Source organism: Poecilia reticulata, chromosome 17 (assembly GCF_904066995.2).
Source record: "Poecilia reticulata chromosome 17, P_reticulata-male-v2, whole genome shotgun sequence".
NCBI classification, from domain to species: Eukaryota; Metazoa; Chordata; class Actinopteri; order Cyprinodontiformes; family Poeciliidae; genus Poecilia; species Poecilia reticulata.
In genome coordinates, this window is record NC_088846.1 from 4,696,319 (window position 1) to 4,717,387 (window position 21,069).

Here is a 21,069-nt window from a genome sequence, read left to right on the forward strand (position 1 = left end):
TTTTTTTCAGCTGAGTGGTTCCCATGGAGATTAAATAATTTCTCAAACATGCATAAAAGAATCAACACAAAACTCCAGGTATGCTTTAGATGAGGGAATAACATTATAACATGATGAAAAGCTCAATAAAGTCAATTTGAGATCATACTTCCCCTTTAAACCCTCACATGTTCCCTCACATGGTTCAGGGAGGAGTCAGTTTGCTTTGGGCCTTGCATAAGACTGTATGCAGCAACATATTTTTATGCTTTTCTCATTATTTGCTGACATTTATTTAAAGATATCGGTTGTGTTTCCTTTGTCAAAAAAAAAAAATACAAGCAAGGTTTTTGTTTTGTTTTAGAAGGGTTAATTTCCCCTGTCTCATCATCCCACGAGGATCATCTGCTCCAGCTGCAAAATTGTGATTTTCCACTCATGACCAAACTGAGTCTTTGTGCCGGTTCACATGTCTGAACGACAGAAGCTGGCTGCCATCTTTCCTGCAGTTGATGTCTCTGTGTTAGACAGAGAGGGGCTGATCTGATAACTAAACTAAAATGCTCTCAGTAGTAGGTCAGAACAAATCAAGAACAATAATCAGGCATCCTGAAAATGGAAGGTATCCATTTTCAATGCAAAAATTCAACGGCTTTGCATAGAATTTCCTCAACACGATAACACTAAAACGTACTAGTGATATTCATTAGATCTATTTTTCTTTCTTTAGATCAGAAATTCTACAGATCAAAACTTATTTAATTGGGTGAGATTGGCCTAATCAAAGTCCAAACCTAAATTCAAATGGGGTTCGTCGATCCCCATGCCTTTTGACAGAGATTGAGCTGTTTGGTAAAGAATAACAGGCAAAAGTTTCCATCTCTAGATGCACAAAACAGACATACATGAGTAGAAGATCATAAATGATTAAACTTTAGAGATTCATTAGTGTTCATGATTTTGGTTGGTTCAGAACATTAATTAAATTAATATTTTAATTTGGAAGAATTTAATTACTTTTTTAAACTTTAAAAAAATCTTTTTAGAATTAAAAAATAATAAGCATAGATGAGCATACTCTGTCAGACTGAATGATTGTGAGATTAAAGTTATGTTTTACAAATAAATGTCCACATATAGTCAGTAAATTATCTTTTACTAAGCAGTAAGCTCAAATATTTTGTTAGTCCTTTACTTTTTCTGTAAGCAAAAACATAACAACCAGTAAACGGAGTTGTTTGTTTGTTTGTTTGTTTAATTCACTTTCTTTCACAATCATCTAAAAAACCAGCATGGAATTTGTTCATCATGTCCCATTTTGTTTTTAAAGTCAATTCACGGTACACAAATTTGATCCTGACGGTGTTTACAAACATCATTCCAAATATATTTCAACACCTAGTGTTGAAATATTCACCACAACGATTAGGTGAAGGCTTTGTGGTACTGAATGGGTCGGCTCTTTTAGTACAGTTGAGCCAAACGATCCGGATCTCAAAAAAGGAGCCGAAATTCCCATCAATCCAGGCTAGCTGTGTGGAGATAGCGCGCTATGAAACAGAACAGTTTGTTTTCAGGACAGCACAATGACGAACAGTATGAAGTATGATGAATTAATATCGCTCCAACATGCTGCTAACATCACCGGCAGCTAGGTCCGGGGCTTTCTGCTCCACGGTTATCGTCTTCATGGACAGAGGATAACATTAATGCCACTGCGTGAGACTTCCCGAGTGGGCACGGATGGGATTAACTGGGCTAGCCGCAGCTAATGACGGTGCTGGCTGACTAGCTTCGCGGCTAACCGGTTTGCGTTTGCAGTCTTAACTCAGGTACTGTCACCTCGTTTCTCCTTTATTTTGTTCGCTTTCGCTGTCCACCCAAACGACTGTAAAGTCCCACACACCCAGCCAAGTTTTAGCTCGCGCACATTAAAAATATTAACGTTAGACTAAAATTAGCTCATGTATGAGGCGAGGTTGTCATATTGCCAATGACATTGATCTGCTTAGTGTGCTTGGCTAGTATGGTCATTTAGCTCCCCAAGAAACAACACCCAGCTAAAGTTGAAAAAGACAACAGCAGAAGTAGAGAAAGCGTTTCGTCCAGCTGCCGAAGCTTAAACCGCAGCAGTGTTAGCCTCTGGCCAGCATGCAGCTGGGCTTCGGGAGCTACTGAGTTTGTTTACATGCTGTTTGAAGTCCCTTAAACCCACTTTTCTGGGCACTTGTCGGAGCTTTTGCGTAAACACACATAAACATTGTGCGTTCTGTTTTATATATCCAAAAACATTTCTGTAGTTTGTTATCGGCAGGGTTCGGTCATCTACTCCCAGGTGCCAGCTAAATTAGGTGAAACAAAATCTAAATCACTCTTCTTGCTTGAATTAACAGAAGAAGCGCTTTATCGATATATATTAAGGCAGCTTTAAAGCATTTGATAAACCCGTTTGGGATATTTTATGGTACTCATAACTTCTTTATTTAATTTTAAAAAGCACATCAAATGGACAAGACTAACACAAATGTGCGATGTTATGTAAGCAGTATTTATTCTGAAGTTTTGTAAGTCTGTAAACAAAGTCACATGACCTCCTTCGACCACGATATTCATAGCTTTCAGGACAAAAATGAATACAGTGGATCTTTACCAGTTTTAGTTTGAGATTATAGCTATAATCGTCCAATATCCTCCATAGATTAACAGAATCCTGTATGTCACAGTTGGGATTAGAGATCCACCAATCACAAAGTTTGTCAGGGAGGTTTTCCAGTAGCAGTCGGTCTCGCAACAAATCTGAAAAGGCCTCTGACTGAAGACTGTTGCTGTATGACTGCCTCGTGACTGTCATGACATGCTAACAGCAAAGCAGAGATGATATTCCACAGTAACATGTCATGGATAACACCTGCAGTTGTTAGCAAGCTATGCTAGTCCACCTGGTTCACTTTTAAAGCTCCTCTTTGATGATTGATGAAAGGGAAGTTTTCAACTTCCTGCTTCTCTCTCTGCATCCATAAAGTTTCCTCTAGGATTTGGGGTCATAGTTCAGGTATTATTTGAGCTTTTCAGATGCTAATCAGCTGCTCCCAGTTGTAAAACCAATCTTTTGTTGCCCACGGTTACGCATCGTAGCAACTTTCCAAAAGTCAAAAAAAAAAAAGAAATTTAATAGCTGTCTGCGTTACACAGTTAAACAGGATCATCTTTATTCATGTCTTTATTCATGACATGAATAAAGAGGAGGATATTTTAGCATCTTAGCATGAATTAGGCACTTTTAGCCGTACTAAACCAAAACAACAACAGCTTTGTGTACCTTTAATGAAAGGTACTCATCTGAGCTTTGAGGTCTCCAATAAGCTGCTAACATTTCTAAACCCAACATTTTCTTTTCAGAAAGAACCGGGTCAAACAGAACATTCTACTGTAACACATCCACCTTCCTGTCTGTCTCCCTGTATAAGCCACTCGGTAATGAAAAACTGATTAAATTTTTTTGTAGCGACTAGCTTACAATGGATCAAGCTAGGCGAGTAGAACATCGATCCAGGTAAATCAGAATCGGTCACGACGAAATGGTGCATACACTGAAAATTAGTAACTGGACCCACTTGAAAGTTGATAATTTTAGTATTGGGACTCAATTAAAATTAGTCAACAGGTAATGGATTAATTGCAATTCTTTTTAATCAAACAAAATAAGAATAAGACTTGGGACTTTTGTATGTAAAAAAAAAAAAAAAAAGATTAGTTACGTAATTAATTAAAGTATTAAAATATTTTACATTCTAACATGAGATTTCTGTATCATTCTGTGCAGCACACTCACAATGGTTCAATGAAAGTAATGGGTAAAAAAAACCTGCTGTTTGATTCCTGCCTACATCTACAAGGTTTTTATTTACTTAAAATCAAGAAAATTTATGAAGAACTTTGAAAATCCTCTTTATAAGCCAGTCATAGAAAAACAGAGTGTCTTCAGTCAGAGGCTTCTTCATATTCACCGTAATACAGACCACTACAAGAGATCTTGAATTAATATGATAAATTAACAACATTAAATTTTAACTTTGGGATCAACAAAGTATTTTTGAATTTGAATTGAATTTCTCCAAACAGTACTCCTTTATTCCTCTATTTCAGAGTTTTTTTGGGGGACAATGTTAATATACTGGAGGTGAACATGTGTATTATCTGGGGGAAATGTTAGTATAATTTCTGCCGTGTTTAAAAGGTCAGCCATCGTTCTGTGATTTCTTACATAATTGTTTTATTTTTTTTCCTGCCTCTCAGTCAGCTGATAGCCCTCACCTGGAAATCGCCGGGCAGGATTCGCCGGGACCGCCATGCCTCCCAGGCCCTCTTCCGGAGAACTATGGGGGATGCACTTGATGCCCCCCAGCATCCTTGTGGACTGCCTGCTGCCAAACGGCATGATCCTCACGTTGGAGTGTCTCCGGGAGGCTACTCTCATTACGGTCAAGCACGAGCTCTTCAAGGAAGCCAGGAAGTACCCGCTCTACCATCTGCTGCAGGAGGAGAGCTCCTACATCTTCGTCAGCGTCACGCAGGAGGCCGAGCGCGAGGAGTTTTACGACGAGACCAGGAGGTTGTGCGATCTCAGGCTCTTCCAGGCTTTCCTCAAAGTCATCGAGCCAGTGGGCAACAGAGAGGAGAAAATCCTCAACAGAGAAATAGGTGGGCTTCCGTCTGCGCTGCCGGGATGTGAAGCATGTTGAGCATGTGTCTAATTGCGATCTGTTCTCCGTTTATCTGCAGGCTTCGCCATCGGAATGCCCATATGCGAGTTTGATTTGGTGAAGGACTCCGAAGTGCAGGACTTCAGAAGGAACATTTTAAATGTTTGCAAAGAAGCCGTGGACCTCAGAGACAACAACGGCTGCCACAGCAGAGCGCTGTACGTCTACCCCCCTAACGTGGAATCGTCCGCAGAGCTTCCCAGGCACATCTACAATAAACTAGATAAAGGTGAGACGCTCCACTGAGCGGTCACCTCATCCTGGAGAATTCAACACATCGGACACACTTTGCGTCCAGTGTCCTTTGTCGTTTCATTCTTTTTGTAAATCTTTGGCCTTTTAATGTCAGTTTTTATCCTCTGTGATTTTTCTTAAAGGGGCATTATTATGCTAAATCTTTTTTGAGGTTTATATGATGTTATGTTGTTATAAAAAAATGTTCCTGGAATGTTGCTTTGAATCATTCTCGCATGTTTGAGGAATCCTGGAATCTCCCATGGAAACCATTCAGGGTGCCTGAGCGCTGGTTCATAAAAAGCACCGCCTATTTACCCACAGCTCTGCCTTGGAAGCTGGTCTCACAGAACCAGTCTGAAATTTATGTTTCTAAAATTAAGGCCTTAAAATTTTGTAAATTCATTAAAAATGTAAGTTGGGCTTAAATACATCAATCACAGCTCTTACATTTTGCTATGGCAGGACTGCTTAATCTCGTATATCTTCACCGTCCTTAAAATGATGGCCTACATGATTTTTGCCAAAAGATATCTTAGGGGAATAAAAAATCACTTTTGGCAAAAAAAGTAAAAAGACTTAGAATGATGACTATATGTATTTTCTTTCTTGCTGGACTTTCCTGTCACACAAAAGTTTGTGTTAAACTCAAGACATCTTTATTGTGTTCAGCAGGTGGTTGGTTGATGCCACCGGTAACTAGCTGTTAACGTACCCTGGATAGCTAGCTTGGCCAATTTCAAGGCATCAGATGCAAAGTCAAATTTCTTTTAAGTCATATTTGATATGTGCATCATTTCCATAGTAACTGAAGGTAACATAGTTAGTTGATTGTGCTATTAAATGGCAGTATGTGTCTAGGAAGTAGATAAACCCTCATTGTTTTTAAAAAAGCTAAAATATAACAATTCAAAAAGAACACTGGAAATTCCTGTTTTACAGATCAGCTTCTGCTGCGTTTTTTTTTCCCATCCTTCAGGCCAGATTATTGTGGTAATCTGGGTCATCGTTTCGCCCAGCAACGACAAGCAGAAGTACACCCTGAAGATCAACCACGACTGCGTGCCCGAGCAGGTGATCGCCGAAGCCATCCGGAAGAAGACGCGCAGCATGCTGCTCACTCAGGAGCAGCTGAAGATGTGCGTCCAGGAGTACCAGGGGAAGTACATCCTCAAAGTCTGCGGCTGCGACGAGTACTTACTGGAGAAATACCCACTGAGTCAGTACAAGGTATTCCGCTCCGCGCTTTTCAGCACTCATTAACGGCTGAGTGGGAACTTTGAATTAGCTTCATTTCACCTCTCGCTGTGCTCTACAGTATATCCGCAGCTGCATCATGCTGGGAAGGATGCCCAACCTGATGCTGATGTCCAAAGAGAGCCTGTATTCCCAGCTGCCCATGGAGAACTTCACCATGCCGTCGTATGCCAGGCGGATCTCCACGGCGACGCCCTACATGAACGGCGAGACGGCCACCAAGTGTCTCTGGACAATCAACGGGACGCTGAGGATCAGGATCCTCTGCGCTACCTACGTTAATGTAAACATCAGAGACATAGACAAGGTAGAGCTGCTGATCTGTCTCTTTTAGCAAATAGAAAACATTTTTGGTAATCCCAACGCAGCTAAAATGATGGAAAGTTTCATGTCAGACAACGAGGAAACAAAATGAGCGTCTCTTTTTTATGTAGTGTATGTAAACTTCTGGTTTCAGCTGTTTTTGTTTATTACCTGCTTCAAATTTCTCTCGTTTCCTGCTGTAGATCTACGTCAGGACTGGGATCTACCATGGTGGGGAGCAGCTGTGCGACAACGTCAACACTCAGCGCGTCCCCTGCTCTAATCCCAGGTAAGGAGGCTAAACGAGAGCGCTTCATGTTCTGGGATTCTGCGCCGTGCTTCGACGTTAGCTGCGTTTCCATTACAAACGTGCACAAAACTTTGTTAATATTCAGCTAATGTCAATAAAACACAATGTCACAATTGTGGCGCTTTATTGAATAAAAAATTTTGTCTCTTGTGATTTAAATTTAAATCGCGTGTTTCAATGCATTTTTTAATGCGTTATCTTTCCTTTTCTGTGACGCTCTGCACTAAATTAATGATACCTACATCTCCAGGTCTCGTTTTGTTAACGGAGTTGCTCGTTCGTTTCCTTTTGATTTCAGGTGGAACGAGTGGCTGACCTATGACATGTACGTCACAGAAATTCCCAGAGCTGCTCGACTCTGCCTCTCCATCTGCTCTGTCAAAGGAAGGAAGGGAGCTAAAGAGGTCAGCCGAGAGACACAGAAACTTTGACCCTGGGGGTTTTCTTGGTCATGAATGATTTGATCGAAGAATTGTTATCAGTTGTTTTAGAATATGGATCTGGATGTGTGTGTGTCTGCTTGAGCCGCTGGCTGAATGTGGTCTAAATGAACTTAATCCGTTTACCAGTTAGCCATTTCATCGGGCCTTTATGCGATAGAGAAATTGTTTGTCAAGTGGAGGAAAAATAATCAATTTTTAATTTATTTTTTTATTTTTTATGAAGTAAAAATCTGAAAACATGGCATTCATTCAACTGCCAGAGTCAGTTCTTTGCTTATAGAAGTTAAAATCTAGACACGCAGCAAAAGGGGATTCAACAAAGAACTTTGCAAAAAAATCTGAAATTTGTCCTGAATCCACAGAGAATGTGTGTAAACATCAGCTTTCATGTACTGCCACAGATTTTGAACCACATTTAAATCTGTACTTTGACTAGGCCGTTCTAACACTGGAATATGCTTCGATCTGTTGTAGTGCTGGCTGCATGTGTAGTAGGGCTGCACAGATTCAGAGCGGCCATTAAACTGTTTCAGATGTTGTAGAGGTTGGGACGTTGTCTTCTGAGTGCCAGGTGACATTTTTCCTTCCACTAAACATTCTTCACAATTTTTTGTTGGCCCTTCCACATACAGTAAAACGTCAAGAAAATACAAGAAAGTTTGTGATTGGGATTTAATATAATGTTCAAGGAAAATAAATATTTTTTGCAAAGCTATCTGTATGTCTGAAGTGAACTTATACGAGCATATAAAAGGAATTTCAAAAGATAAAATATGGATTTATGTTCTGGGTAAAGCTCTTTAGGTGAAAACAAGAAGAGTCAAATTCATGAATCGATTTTCCATAATTTAAGGAGCTGCTCAGACGGACCTTTGTTTTTGGATGGGCTGTAGTTTTCCACAGTGGAATGAAAGGAGCTAAAGATACGCTGCCAGTTATCTGCAGCTCTCCATTTTTCCTCCACCATCTCACTGCAATAAATTACTGTCAGGATGTTCGAAAGCAACACATAACAGCCTTTCTGGCCTGCTTTTCATTCAGACACTCGTTTTGACAAAAGACTTTATACGTTTAACATCTGTTCCTCCTCAGAGCCGACCATCCCGCTCCAATCAGAAGTCAATAAAAGGAGAGGTGTTTTAATGTTTGAATGTTTAAACAGGGATTGTGCTCCGTAGCTCCAAGCCAGAGCCGTTTGGAAACATTTTCCTACTTATCTTCTCATGGCGTTTTTCCTGCAGGAGCATTGTCCCCTGGCCTGGGGCAACATCAACCTGTTTGACTACACACACACGCTGGTAGCGGGGAAGATGGCTCTCAACCTGTGGCCTGTCCCACATGGCCTGGAGGATCTGCTCAACCCCATCGGTGTCACAGGCTCCAACCCCAACAAGGTGAGCGCTCAGCGGTACGGTTCTTTGGCCTCTGGATACAGTTATAAGTCTGACCTTATCTGTGGCAGTTGTTTAGAAAGAAATGGAAATGATGTGCATAAATATGATCTTTTCATGTCTTTTACGACATGTGTCGGCTGCTTACATTTGAGCCTGATGACGGGATTTTTCAAAGCTGGCCTTAAAGGGGCAGTATTATGTAAAACTGACCTTTTTTAGCTTTACATCATGTTGTAATGTTATTCCCTGATCAAAAACATACCTGGAGTGTTGCTTTGATGTTTGTTTAATTGTTTAATCTCCCATAGCAACCATTCAGCTGTTCAAAACACCTGGGTGGACCTAGCCCCACCTTTGAGAAAGAAGCTCCTCCTCTGAGTTGCAGTTTCCAAGCTTCAGAGCTTCTGCATTGCAGATTCCTCCACTCAGCTCCTTCAGACTAGTCAGCAGCAATTAGCAAAACACTTGGTGGAACTGAGCACCTGCTCAGCTCTTTATACGAGCTACTTCTCAGCACAACACTGGTAAAAATGTAGTTAAAGGTTTAATAGAGGAGGCATGTTGAGATGACTTCCTGAAGGAGAAAGAGCAGGGGCTTCTTAAAGAGACAGTTGCCCAATTTCAAGGCATTGAATTAGGAAGTCAAGTTTCTTTTAAGTTATATTTCATACAGCATTTTTATAACAACTTAAGGAAACATAATTACTTGATTGTGCTATAAAATGATACGATGTGGCTGGAAAACACATAATGCTGACCTTTAATGAGTGACCCGTTGACGCAGACACCTGTCTGACTGTACTGAACTCCCTGACTGAGCTCCTTCCCCCTCCCTCACACAGGAAACCCCTTGCTTGGAGCTGGAGTTTGACCACTTCAGCTGCCCAGTCAAGTTCCCCGACATGAGCATGATCGAGGATCACGCCAACTGGAACATTTCCCGGGAGCTCGGCTTTAATTACTCACACCCCGGCCTGGTAAGATAATAACGTCAGGAGAAGCTGGCAAACGCAGGACCGTACTGTAGATTCAGCGTGTTGGTGAAGGAGTTTGGGGTATTAAAGTGTTTGACATCTGGTTTCCACAGAGCAACAGACTGGCACGGGACAAACCCCTGACTGAGAGCGATAATGAGCAGCTGCGCCAAGTGTGTAACCGGGACCCTCTGTCTGAGATCACTGAGCAGGAGAAGGACTTTCTGTGGAGTCACAGGTACATCTATCTGTCTGTGCTCTACGTTGATGTGTTAGAAATCGTCTGGTAACCAGTTTTCATCGGTCACCAGTGGTCTTTGGTGTGGAAGTCCGCAGCTGTTTTCAGTTCAGTTCTAAAGGTGTTTTTCAGTGAAACATGGCAGAACGCCAGATTGAGGGAGTTGGACCTCAGGCTTTAGGTTCTGTTGGAAAAACCCGCTCTGTTCGTCATGCAGCTTCTTTCAGGGATGCACCGCTTTGAACATTTGTGCTGATATCGACAACTGATATGAACATATTTATGGCCAATGCCTGATGTTTACCAATATCACATTTATATGTTATCTTTTTCTACATGGTGCTTGTTATGTTTCCTTTTAGTTTGGTTTTATATTAGTACTTCCACCCCATGTTCTTGTGAAGTTACCTGCTGCTGTCGACTTTCAGTCACTGCGTTTTCATTGACATTATAATTTGATATTTTTGCCAATAAATGTGCTTAACAGGAACACTGCAATTTTGAAAAAACTTTTGCCGTTAAAAAGTTTTGTCGCTAGAAGGAGGTGGTATTGAAATTTTTTTTTTCCTCAAAACTGCAATGAAAACACTTTTCACATTGCACAAATCATATGACCAGATGTTGCCACTGGCGCAAAACAGGAAGAAACCAGCAACAGGAAGTGGTTAGACGATCGTGGCAGGCCGTGTTTTATAATGACATATTGCGTGAACCAATTTATTCACTCGAGTTTAGTTGCCTTTTTTATTCAATAGAATTAGACAGTTTAATTTTTAACTTGTGTGTGAAAAAAAAAAATTACTTACAGTTCTAATAACTGACTAAAATCTGAATCTTACAACTTGGAAATTAACCACAAAATCTCTGCTCTGTGTTTTTCTTCTTTTTTTTTTAAGTGTTGAAAATACTTCAAGTTGCCCATGTGGGACTAACCTCAAACCTTCTTTTATTCCAGACATTACTGCATCAACATCCCAGATATCCTTCCCAAGATCCTCCTGGCTGTGAAGTGGAACTCCAGAGACGAGGTCGCGCAGGTGAGTGGATATCCTCACACGCGGACAGACCCGACCGGCTGGAGACGTTTCAGACAGGCTAAGTTTAAACCCTTTTTATTTCTTTGTAAATTCCAGATGTATTGCCTTCTCAAAGACTGGCCTGCCATTAAGCCAGAACAAGCCATGGAGTTGCTGGACTGCAACTTCCCCGACCCCATGATCCGAGAGTTCGCCGTGAAGTGCCTTGAGAAATACTTAACCGACGACAAACTGTCGCAGTACCTCATCCAGCTGGTCCAGGTGAGTCGGGCGGAGGAGAACCGGGTCCCTGCCGCGTCGCCGTCACCAGGAGCCGAGGAGCAGGATGCTGAAGTTGTTTTTCCACGCTGTCTGTGTCCAGGTTCTGAAGTACGAGCAGTACCTGGACAACCCGCTCGCACGCTTCCTGCTGAAAAAGGCTTTGACCAATCAGAGGATAGGACACTTCTTTTTCTGGCACTTAAAGTGAGTTCATTTCTGCCTGGAAGTATGCGAACAATTAATCGCACGATAAATAAAAAACAAGCTTGGTAATTTCCGAAGGGCAGTTTTGTTTACAGAGTCTTTATTACGTTTATGTTTTTTTAACCTTCACGCTTTTTATTTTCTCTTTATTTGGTGTTTTTGGTTGTTGTGTTTTATATTTTGGACATTTTAAATGTCTTCCAGGTCCAGTTTTGGAGTGATCTGTGCAAACTTAAACTTTTTTAGTTTTTGAGATAGTAAACTGGCATTGTTATGCCGTTATCAATAAGTTGAAAATGGTCTCAAAACGACATTATTATCGTTTGTCCAGACCCATACTTATGTTTCCGAATTTTGATATATAGATTTCATAAAACTTTTGTTTATTGTTGAGCAGGTAAAACAAAAAAATAGCAAATAACTCATTTTTGCATTCTTTATTTAATCAATTTTGTATTGTTAACCATATCATTTACAGTTTGTTGAGATAAATTTCTTGTTATTGTTGCCATGATAAATTCCTATTAAAAACTGTCCGTACTGTCGGATTTATTTGTACTACTTTCTCCAGTATAGTATTAATAAATATTGATAAACTTAAAAACATAACTTAATGCAGTTACTGTGTGCAGTTTAATGTGACTGGCGTCCACAAAGTGGAAAGTTTTCCAAGGGCAGTATTTGTATTTGTGGGGCTACGATTGCTGTGACACATAGCTGCAGCCATACCATTTCATTAAAAAGATGTAAGAAATTGTTCTTATTGTCATTTTTATCATTATCACAATCATACCACAAAATATCATAATGAAACTTTCCGTCCATATCGTCCCCCTGTAGTTGAAATTTGCTAGTTTTCAAGTCTGGTGCTAAAAATTTTGGCAAAATTTGGTTTTTTGAATGTCACCTAGCAATGTTCAGCATCATTTCCACGCTGAACATGATAGCATCATCTCCCAACCTCCTAAAACTTCTTCTTTTTTTTTTCTTTTTTTCTTGTGTGTGCGAAGATCAGAGATGCACAACAAGACAGTGAGCCAGCGCTTTGGCCTCCTGCTGGAGTCGTACTGCCGGGCATGCGGCATGTATCTGAAGCACCTGAGCCGGCAGGTGGAGGCCATGGAGAAGCTCATCAATCTCACCGACCTGCTCAAGCAGGAGAAAAAAGACGAGGCGCAGAAGGTAACCCGACAGCTGGCAGCTGCTTCCCTTTCATCCTCGCGGGGTGTGGGTTCAACCTCCGCAACATCTGGACCGCCCCGGAGACAGAGATGCCACGAGAGTTTTAGGTCTCCGCTAACTGGAGGGTAGACGCTTCTTGAATGGGAACAGTAAATATTATTAGATTTGTCCAGGCTTCGGCATATTGAATATTCATTGAGTATTGAACATTGAATATTCTTAGCCTCACTCCACTCTAGGCTAGGCGGGGGTAATACCAGGTTTTCACACTGTTCACACAAAAATATAAAACAAGAATGTATGACATGATTAAATTTTTGAACTGCATGATGTTATAAAAAAAAATCATGCAATAATATTGGCAAATATTGCGATATCAAGTGCATTATATGTCGGTTTGATCATATTTTGTGGTACTATTGCAGTAACGATAAAAGTGACAGTACAAACTTTTAACTACTTCTTTTTTTTATACTGGCTGTGACTGCATGCCACAGTAATTATAGACCCACAAACACAAATGCAGTGCTTGAAAAACATTCCCATTTATTATGAGCTTCTTTAGGACACCGATCACATATAGAGGGGTGATTTGTATTGCTAAATTGGACTTAATCATATTTTCAAATTCATTGTTATTCATTAATACTCTTATCAAATAAACAGAGGAGAAAATACTGAAACCTACAATTCAGACAGTTTTGGTTGTTTTTTCATCGTTAATTTTAACTTATTTTGACGGCGATAAATCTAAATTCTTATAATAAGACATTTATCACGATAAATGATTCACAATACAGTAAATGCCCACCTCTTCATGAGACTCTGTCCTACTGGTTTAATATTGCCTTAGCATAAAAAAAATAAAACTTCAGAAATTGTAAAATATATTGGCCAGCAAATACTTCTCTCCAAACAATTCTTTGCAATATGATATCGAAGTGACAATATATTTGCAGTATATTGTCCAGTCTTAATCTAATTGTTTTAATTTCAAATGGATAACATAATTCCACTGCTAAAATAATATACCATATTTTTCGGACTATAAGTCCAGTTACTCACAAAATGCGGCATGAATTGAAAAAACATCCACAAGATGCACCGGAGCATAAATCGCATGTATTTAGAGATTGTTAAACTTGAGCGGGGCTTCGTCCATGTTGATGATCTGAGCTGATGACACGTCGAGTTCAGTTGCTTTTCGACAGACTCACAATAAAACCACCAAGTCACCCAGTATACTGTATTTGTGTAGTTTCTTGTTCAGATGTCTTAGCACACTTAGAATAAGACAAACTAACTTACAAGTAATTTTTCAGCAAGATATACTAGCATATTTTAGCTAATAATGCTTTAATATTGATTTTTTTTTTTTAAGTGCTTGGTCCACTGATTATTATTTCATTCATAACATGAAAAAAGAAGCATCTTGTTATAAATGAAATAATCTCCCAGTGGAACTCGTACTTTCATTATTTACTTTTATTTTTTACTTAAAACGAGCTACTATATTTTGCTGAAAAATTACTTTCAAGTTAGTTGTTTTTTATTCAAGTGTGCAAAGAAATTTTCACTAGAAACTAGACGGAGAAAAAAAAACTTGGTAAGATTTAGTGTTTTTACAGTGTGTGGGCTTTGGCTTGGACGTCTTGATATACACATTTATGGCTGTAGGAAATGCGCTTTTAGTATATCGCACAGCTCTAGTCGCAGCCTTTAAATGCGCATGAGAGAAGTCGCATGAAAAGCTGCTGTTGCAGCGTTTAGGCTTACCTCCACTTTTGCTCACATCTTCTTGTGAAAGTCAGCTTCTGTAACGAGGATGTCCGTGTCTGTGACACCGTTCTGCTTTCTGTGCTTACTTGTGTCCAAACTCCGAGCTGCGGCTGCCAAAGCGGATTGTCTTGATTGTGTCCCAGCCAAGTGGAGCTGTGAATCAGGAGAGGATGTGTGCAAAGCTTCTCTTTTATTCGTGAAATAAATCTGAACGCAGATCAGTTGCCAAACTCAGATTTTTTTCTTCATAAAACTGTCAACTGTAGTTACATTTTTTATTATTTGTAGCTCATAATCTTACAATCAACACTATGGCTGTAATCCTCACATATGACCACCAGGGGGTGCATTCTCATACGAAAAAAAAAAAAAATAAAATCAATGTGTTGTAGATGGTAAATGTTGCAGATGAGTTTGAGCTGTAGCGTTTACTTCAGTTATGGAAGTGACTGATATATCTTTCATCTCCTAAAAGGTCCAAATGAAGTTTCTGGTTGAGCAGATGAAGAGGCCTGACTACATGGATGCACTACAAAGCTTTACCTCTCCGCTCAACCCGGCACATCAGCTGGGAAACCTCCGGTACGCCCTCTGACCTCTCACAGCGAAACAACATACCGGTCTGCAGTCTAGGGCTGAAACGATTAATTGGATTAATGGAGGTTAATTGGATTAATCGTGATTAATCCAATTAACCTCTGATCAACTGATCTGATTAATCGGATCAGTCGTGATTAATTGGATCAATCATGATTAATCAAATTAATTGTGATTAATGTTTTTTAAATTATTTCTGATTAATTGATTTATTGTGATTAATTGGCTCAGTTGTAATTAATCAGTTTACTCAAAACATCAACATTTCGCACTCGAGATAAAAAATTTCTGTAAAGTAAAAATATTCTACTTAGTACCCCTCAAGTTCCAGTTTTAGCTTCGCGTGGTTCAAATTCTGTAAAAAAAAAAAAAAAAAAAAAAAGGAAAAATTAAAAACATGTTGGATGTAATTTTTTAGCAGCAGTTCCACCTTACTTGACATGATCAAGCGTTCACTAAAAGAATGCTATGTGATTGCATGTTGGGCAATAAAATGTTTTTATTTAAAAAAGAAATGTAGACATTTGTGTCTTTTTAATGTATTTCTAATATTGTATAAAATAAGGTTAAGTGGTCAAATGAAAAATCTGCAGAATGAGCTAATTTTTCATCTGATTAATCAATTTCTAAAGTAATTATTGTTTATGTGATTTGGGGACAAAATGAACCAACTCTTGGAGGATGCAGACGTACAGTAAGTTCTACAACTGCAGGACTCATGAGGAGAGACTGAATAGTTCTGAAAAGCTGACTGTTTTTTTCTTGGTTTTTCACTGAAAAATGTTTCTTTCAGCCTGGAGGAATGTCGGATGATGTCATCGGCAAAGCGACCTCTCTGGCTGAACTGGGAAAACCCGGACATGATGTCCGAACTTCTGTTCCAGAACAACGAAATCATCTTCAAAAATGGAGACGGTGAGTCCTGCCTCTCTTGCTCTCTCTCACTCGGTGCAGCATCCAGTTAAATCCTGCAGGGTGTGTCACAGCGCACGCACACACACACACACACACACACACACACACACACACACACACACATATCCATCTCCCCTGCTCTTTTAGAAGCGTGTCTGATTCACACTCGGCTGCGGCTCGTGTGAGATCGGCCTGACTTTAACAGCTCCGCTCCCACAAAGAGCGGCGCAGAGCTGCTGATCAAAGCGGCTAATATTCAGTTGTTCACCTCGGTGCTTCCGCAGATCTGAGGCAGGACATGCTGACGCTGCAGATCATTAGGATAATGGAGAACATCTGGCAGAACCAGGGCCTTGATCTCAGGTAGGCCGCTCACTTCCTCGTGACAGCGGGAGACGCAGGCGCACGCTTTCAGTCCCGTTTTTTTTTTTTCTAATTTTTTCTACATGCTGGCAGATTCGTCAGCCCCTCCCATTCTGTGAACAAGCCTGTCATCTCTGTCTGCGTTTCCGTGTTTTTCTCTCAGGATGCTGCCGTACGGCTGCCTGTCTATCGGCGACTGCGTGGGGTTGATCGAAGTGGTGCGGAACTCTCACACCATCATGCAGATCCAGTGCAAAGGAGGCCTGAAGGGGGCGCTGCAGTTCAACAGCCACGCTCTGCACCAGTGGCTCAAGGATAAGAACAAGGGGGAAATGTGAGCAGCGGGAAAACTTGATATGTTGAAAGTATTCGCACCCTTTGAATCGTTTTTAATTTTTGTTTTCACACAAACTTATTGGGTTTTATCAGACGGAGCAACAAGAAGTGGTTCACACTGTGAAGGAAAGCCACACTTTCTATCTGACTGAGCAAGATTTAGCACAGATTCTTAATTGGATTTAGGTCTGAGCTTTGACTAGGCCGTTTTAACACATGAATATGTGTTGATTTGACTTGTAGCTCTGGCCTGTGTGTTGCCCTGCTGTAAGTTGAACCTCTGCCCGTTAGTTCCAGCTGAAGACAAAGACATCCCCGCAGCATGATGCTGCCACCACCATGTTTTGGACCCAACTTGGTCAGCTGAGCAGTCACTTCCATTTTATCGATTGATGAGATTTTCTGTTTAATTTTTTGGAAAGTATGAAAAACAATTGCAACAATTGAAATAAAAAGCAAGTTTTAAAAAATATTTTCCGATATTTTAAGAAATAGTCACAGCTTTGTTCTCATAATATTGGGACTTTTGTCGCATGGCTTTTTTTCTCACATTATCACGACTTTATTCTCTTAATATTGTGATGTCAATCTCGTACGACTTTTTCTTACAATCTTATTAATTTTTTCTCTTAATTTTTTTTCTTAGCTTAATAGTTGTAGAATGTTTATGCGACACAACCTTGATTTGATTTCATCTTATTTTGAAAACCACATTATTCTTTTACTTTCAGAGTGATGCTTTGCTTACCTAAAATTCTACTGTGGAAAAAAATTTAATTTGGTGTGAATACTTTTGCAAGTCATTTTTCAGCACAAAGACACCAACAGTTTGAATTGAAAGATTATTTTGGTGTATTTATTTATTTTTTCCCTATGTTAGGTACGACCAGGCCATCGATCTGTTCACGCGGTCATGCGCCGGCTACTGCGTCGCCACCTTCATCCTCGGCATTGGAGACAGACACAACAGCAACATCATGGTGAAAGACGACGGACAGGTGGGAAAACCTCTTTTTGTTCTCAGTTGCACCTAAAATCTCCCTGTTTTTTTTTTTTTTAATCAAACGTTTCTGCTGTGCGTCCGCAGCTGTTCCACATAGACTTCGGCCATTTCCTCGACCACAAAAAGAAGAAGTTCGGGTACAAGAGAGAGCGGGTCCCGTTTGTTCTCACGCAGGACTTCTTGATCGTCATCAGCAAAGGAACGCAGGAGTGTACAAAAACCAGAGAGTTTGAAAGGTGAGACTGCTGGAGTGGATCGAATGGGAACGGTCCGGGACATGGGGGAATTTATCGGCAGCTCTGGGAAAGATGAAAAACACAATTAGCCTTTCTTCCAGCAGCAGAATATCAAACTGAAACAATAAGGAAAAGTTCAGCTTTTAATTTTGAGAACGTTTATCTCCTGGAGACAAAAACAATGATCTTTTATTGTCCGATTAACTAATTGTTTTATTGCTTATTGTGACCCCTGCCCACCCCGCTCACCAACCCTCTCAGGTTCCAGGAGATGTGCTACAAGGCCTACCTGGCCATCCGGCAGCACGCCAACCTCTTCATCAACCTGTTCTCCATGATGCTGGGCTCGGGCATGCCAGAGCTGCAGTCGTTCGACGACATCGCCTACATCAGGAAGACCCTGGCCCTGGACAAGTCCGAGCAGGAGGCGCTCGACTACTTCATGAAGCAGATGAACGACGCCCATCACGGCGGCTGGACCACCAAGATGGACTGGATCTTCCACACCATCCGCCAGCACGCCATGAACTGAGAGGACTCCGTTTCCTTCACAAAACCACGTGAAGGTTTGGTTATAGCCGCTGAGCTAGACAACAAAAACAAAGATGCTTAAAAAAAAAAAAAAGCCTGCATTGAAGACAAAACGCCTAAAAACGTCTATTAATCCAAGTCAAGATATTCTTTCCCCTTAATGATGACTTTGAGAAGCAACGGTGATGATTCTCATACAAACAGAATGAGTGGAGAGAACCTGAACGGCGCTGATCTATATATATATATATATATATATATATATATATATATATATATATATATATATATATATATATGTATATATACATATATGTATATGTACACATACAGACACAAAAGAATATTTTCTTACTTTTTATTCCTTCCCGTACATCTCCAACCATCAGCCGGAGCTTTCCCTGAAGACGACCTGACTGAAGCGTTTTCTACTGCCTTGTTTTGATGAAGGTGACCCCGACCCCAAAAAGGACAGAAAGCCTCCTGGTTTACGACGCGGCGGGACCGTCAGCAACACTCAACAATCTGTGGTCTGAAAAATTTCACGTTTTCCGCAGCAGCACACTACGAGACTGAACCCGGAAGTCGTCTGCGACGCGTTCGTGAGCGCGCCGCGTGACTGAGTTTTCTACAGCACTATATCTCTTTGCTTATATGCATTTGGTGCACATATTTCTTTATAACAGAATTTTCTACTGAGCCAAAGTACCATACATATATACACACATATAAATATATAGGTATACTGTATATATATGTGTGTGTTCAAAACCCCACAACAGAGCAGTCTTATTTTAAACAGCCTAAAAAACCGAGTCACTACTATTCCATGTTTTGTGTGTACACATAGCACTGATCTTTGCAGTATTTGTTTTGTCTGTCAGTATTACCGTTGCACCCACCCAGCAGAGCAAGAGGAAACCCCCCACATCACCTAGCTCCACTCAGTTTTTTTTTTTGTGAAGTGTTGAAACACAGGAGGGAAAAAAAAAAGTGTGTGTAATGTTCCTTTAGCTTGATGTTCTGTTCCACTATGCAAGTTGTGGCTCTAACATGTACTGTATACTAGAAAACGAATGAAAGCTCCCTAAGGATACTCAGAACCGTGACGGTGAAGGACGGACAGACGGCTCGCCTCTGGGGGGGGAAGCAGAAGAAGCGAAACCGTTTCCCCGGAACACTAAAGTCTACTGCTTCTTCCTCCCAGCAGAACGAACTGTGTGGATGAAACGCTTTGGAACCCCGCCCCTTTTTGTTTCTCTCTTCCTCTTAGCCGAAGCCTTGTGTGTCATTATGCCTCATTCTGTTTCTTCATCTTCCGATTTAGAAAGAAAGGTGACATTCTCTGAATCTTTCAAGTAGGCATGGGTGGAATTAGGTGCTGCTCCTAAAGTTACAGAAATGTTAAAACGTTAAAGCTGCAGCATGTTTTAAAAACATGTCGCAACAGTGTAATATGAGACAGATATCTGAAATAAAAATCAAGCTCCTCTATCTACTCCAGGTGGTACTACTGCAGGAATGCAGATGACCAATCAGAGCTAGGAGGAGGGCCTTGGCGCTGTCAATCAACCTCGTGTAGGCTAGCTGTACTAATGGCGGGAAAAACAATTTCTGGCTACAGAAAACTATTCACCGTCACCGGTGGCCATGCTAACTAGCTGTAGCGTAGCAGCGAGCAAGGGGAAAGGGTATGAGCAGCGCGTACATGAGTCAATTGACATCACTAAGATCCTCCTCCTGACTCTGGTTGGTTGTTTCTGACCAGGTTATTTCTGCAGATGACAGTACGACCACAGTTTTATTCCACATTATTGTCATACTGTCAGGACATAAAAACATTTTTAAGAAAAATGTTTAATAAAAGTCTGATAAGGCCGTTTTAAAGTCCTTTGAATGACTTTAAAAGTAGGACCATGTTTACTCGGAAAACCACATTTTTGCCTGAGTGCTCTATCCAATCATTACCATGGCGACCTGACACCAGCCCATGACTTACTTGCAAACCTTTCATTTCCTTTCCTTTCCCCTGGTGGATCAGTCGATCTCCACGCGTTTAGGAAGCTCCTCGTCTCCAACATGAAGTCCTCTTGGCCTTTTCTGCTGCTCAGGAAGCCAAACCCCATCATGGCGAAGCACGATCCCGAAGCCCCTCCCCCTCTTAACGACTATCTCCTGTCATCTCCACATTGTCACGCATGAACTCCTCAGACATAAACACCTCCCTCTCCTTTCTCGTCTGACGTCGTTTACTTGAATTTCATGTACAGAAACGATCTCGTTACTCGTGTGAGGTACAGTCCGAATGAAGGTAACAAGACGCTATTACATGTGCAAATGCTTTCCTTGAATAACTACAGAGGTAATATATATTTTTGTATTTTTGAAATGTAGACAAACTCATGTATGTAATCGCTAAATGAAAAGAAACAAAAAAAAAAAAAAAAGGCAGCGGTGCGTTACCTAACCCAGTCTCCTACCAAGTCCAGCTGCCTTCTTCCATTAGTGGTGAGGACGGAGTGACTGAAGGACAAGTTCTCATGTACCATCCTCGTCTCCCGCCCCCCTGAAGTGGAACTCTGTAAGCACAAAATGATTTTTGAAGAACCTTACGTTGCATGTTTTAAAGCAGACCAGTTTTTGGGTTTCTTCTATACTCACTCGTCTAGAACCCGTAGAGCTTCTTCGGATTACTTGTTTCATGCATCCTCATATGACCATGTCTGTTAA

At 40.7% G+C, this 21,069-nt stretch overlaps 1 protein-coding gene across 1 annotated transcript; it reads left to right on the plus strand.

Moving 5' to 3' along the window:
• The first annotated feature begins 1,489 nt into the window (after nucleotides 1–1,489).
• On the plus strand, nucleotides 1,490–20,808 carry LOC103479066 (phosphatidylinositol 4,5-bisphosphate 3-kinase catalytic subunit alpha isoform). Its single transcript, XM_008433278.3, has 21 exons — nucleotides 1,490–1,811; nucleotides 4,276–4,680; nucleotides 4,762–4,971; nucleotides 5,956–6,206; nucleotides 6,295–6,540; nucleotides 6,740–6,825; nucleotides 7,145–7,250; nucleotides 8,531–8,683; nucleotides 9,526–9,660; nucleotides 9,771–9,895; nucleotides 10,851–10,932; nucleotides 11,029–11,193; nucleotides 11,294–11,397; nucleotides 12,408–12,579; nucleotides 14,834–14,940; nucleotides 15,749–15,870; nucleotides 16,155–16,233; nucleotides 16,397–16,567; nucleotides 17,450–17,567; nucleotides 17,657–17,808; nucleotides 18,070–20,808. The coding sequence occupies exons 2-21, from the start codon at nucleotides 4,329–4,331 to the stop codon at nucleotides 18,338–18,340; spliced, it is 3,207 nt and encodes a 1,068-aa protein (XP_008431500.1). The 5' UTR covers nucleotides 1,490–1,811; nucleotides 4,276–4,328; the 3' UTR covers nucleotides 18,341–20,808.
• Nucleotides 20,809–21,069: the final 261 nt, after the last annotated feature.

Bases quoted from the DNA above. Each gene is read 5' to 3' on its own strand.
- LOC103479066 (XM_008433278.3), top strand. From the start codon at position 4,329: ATGCCTCCCAGGCCCTCTTCCGGAGAACTATGGGGGATGCACTTGATG. The intron at 4,972-5,955 runs GTGAGACGCTCC...CCCATCCTTCAG, and splicing joins CTACAATAAACTAGATAAAG to GCCAGATTATTGTGGTAATC. The intron at 11,398-12,407 runs GTGAGTTCATTT...GTGTGTGCGAAG, and splicing joins TTCTTTTTCTGGCACTTAAA to ATCAGAGATGCACAACAAGA.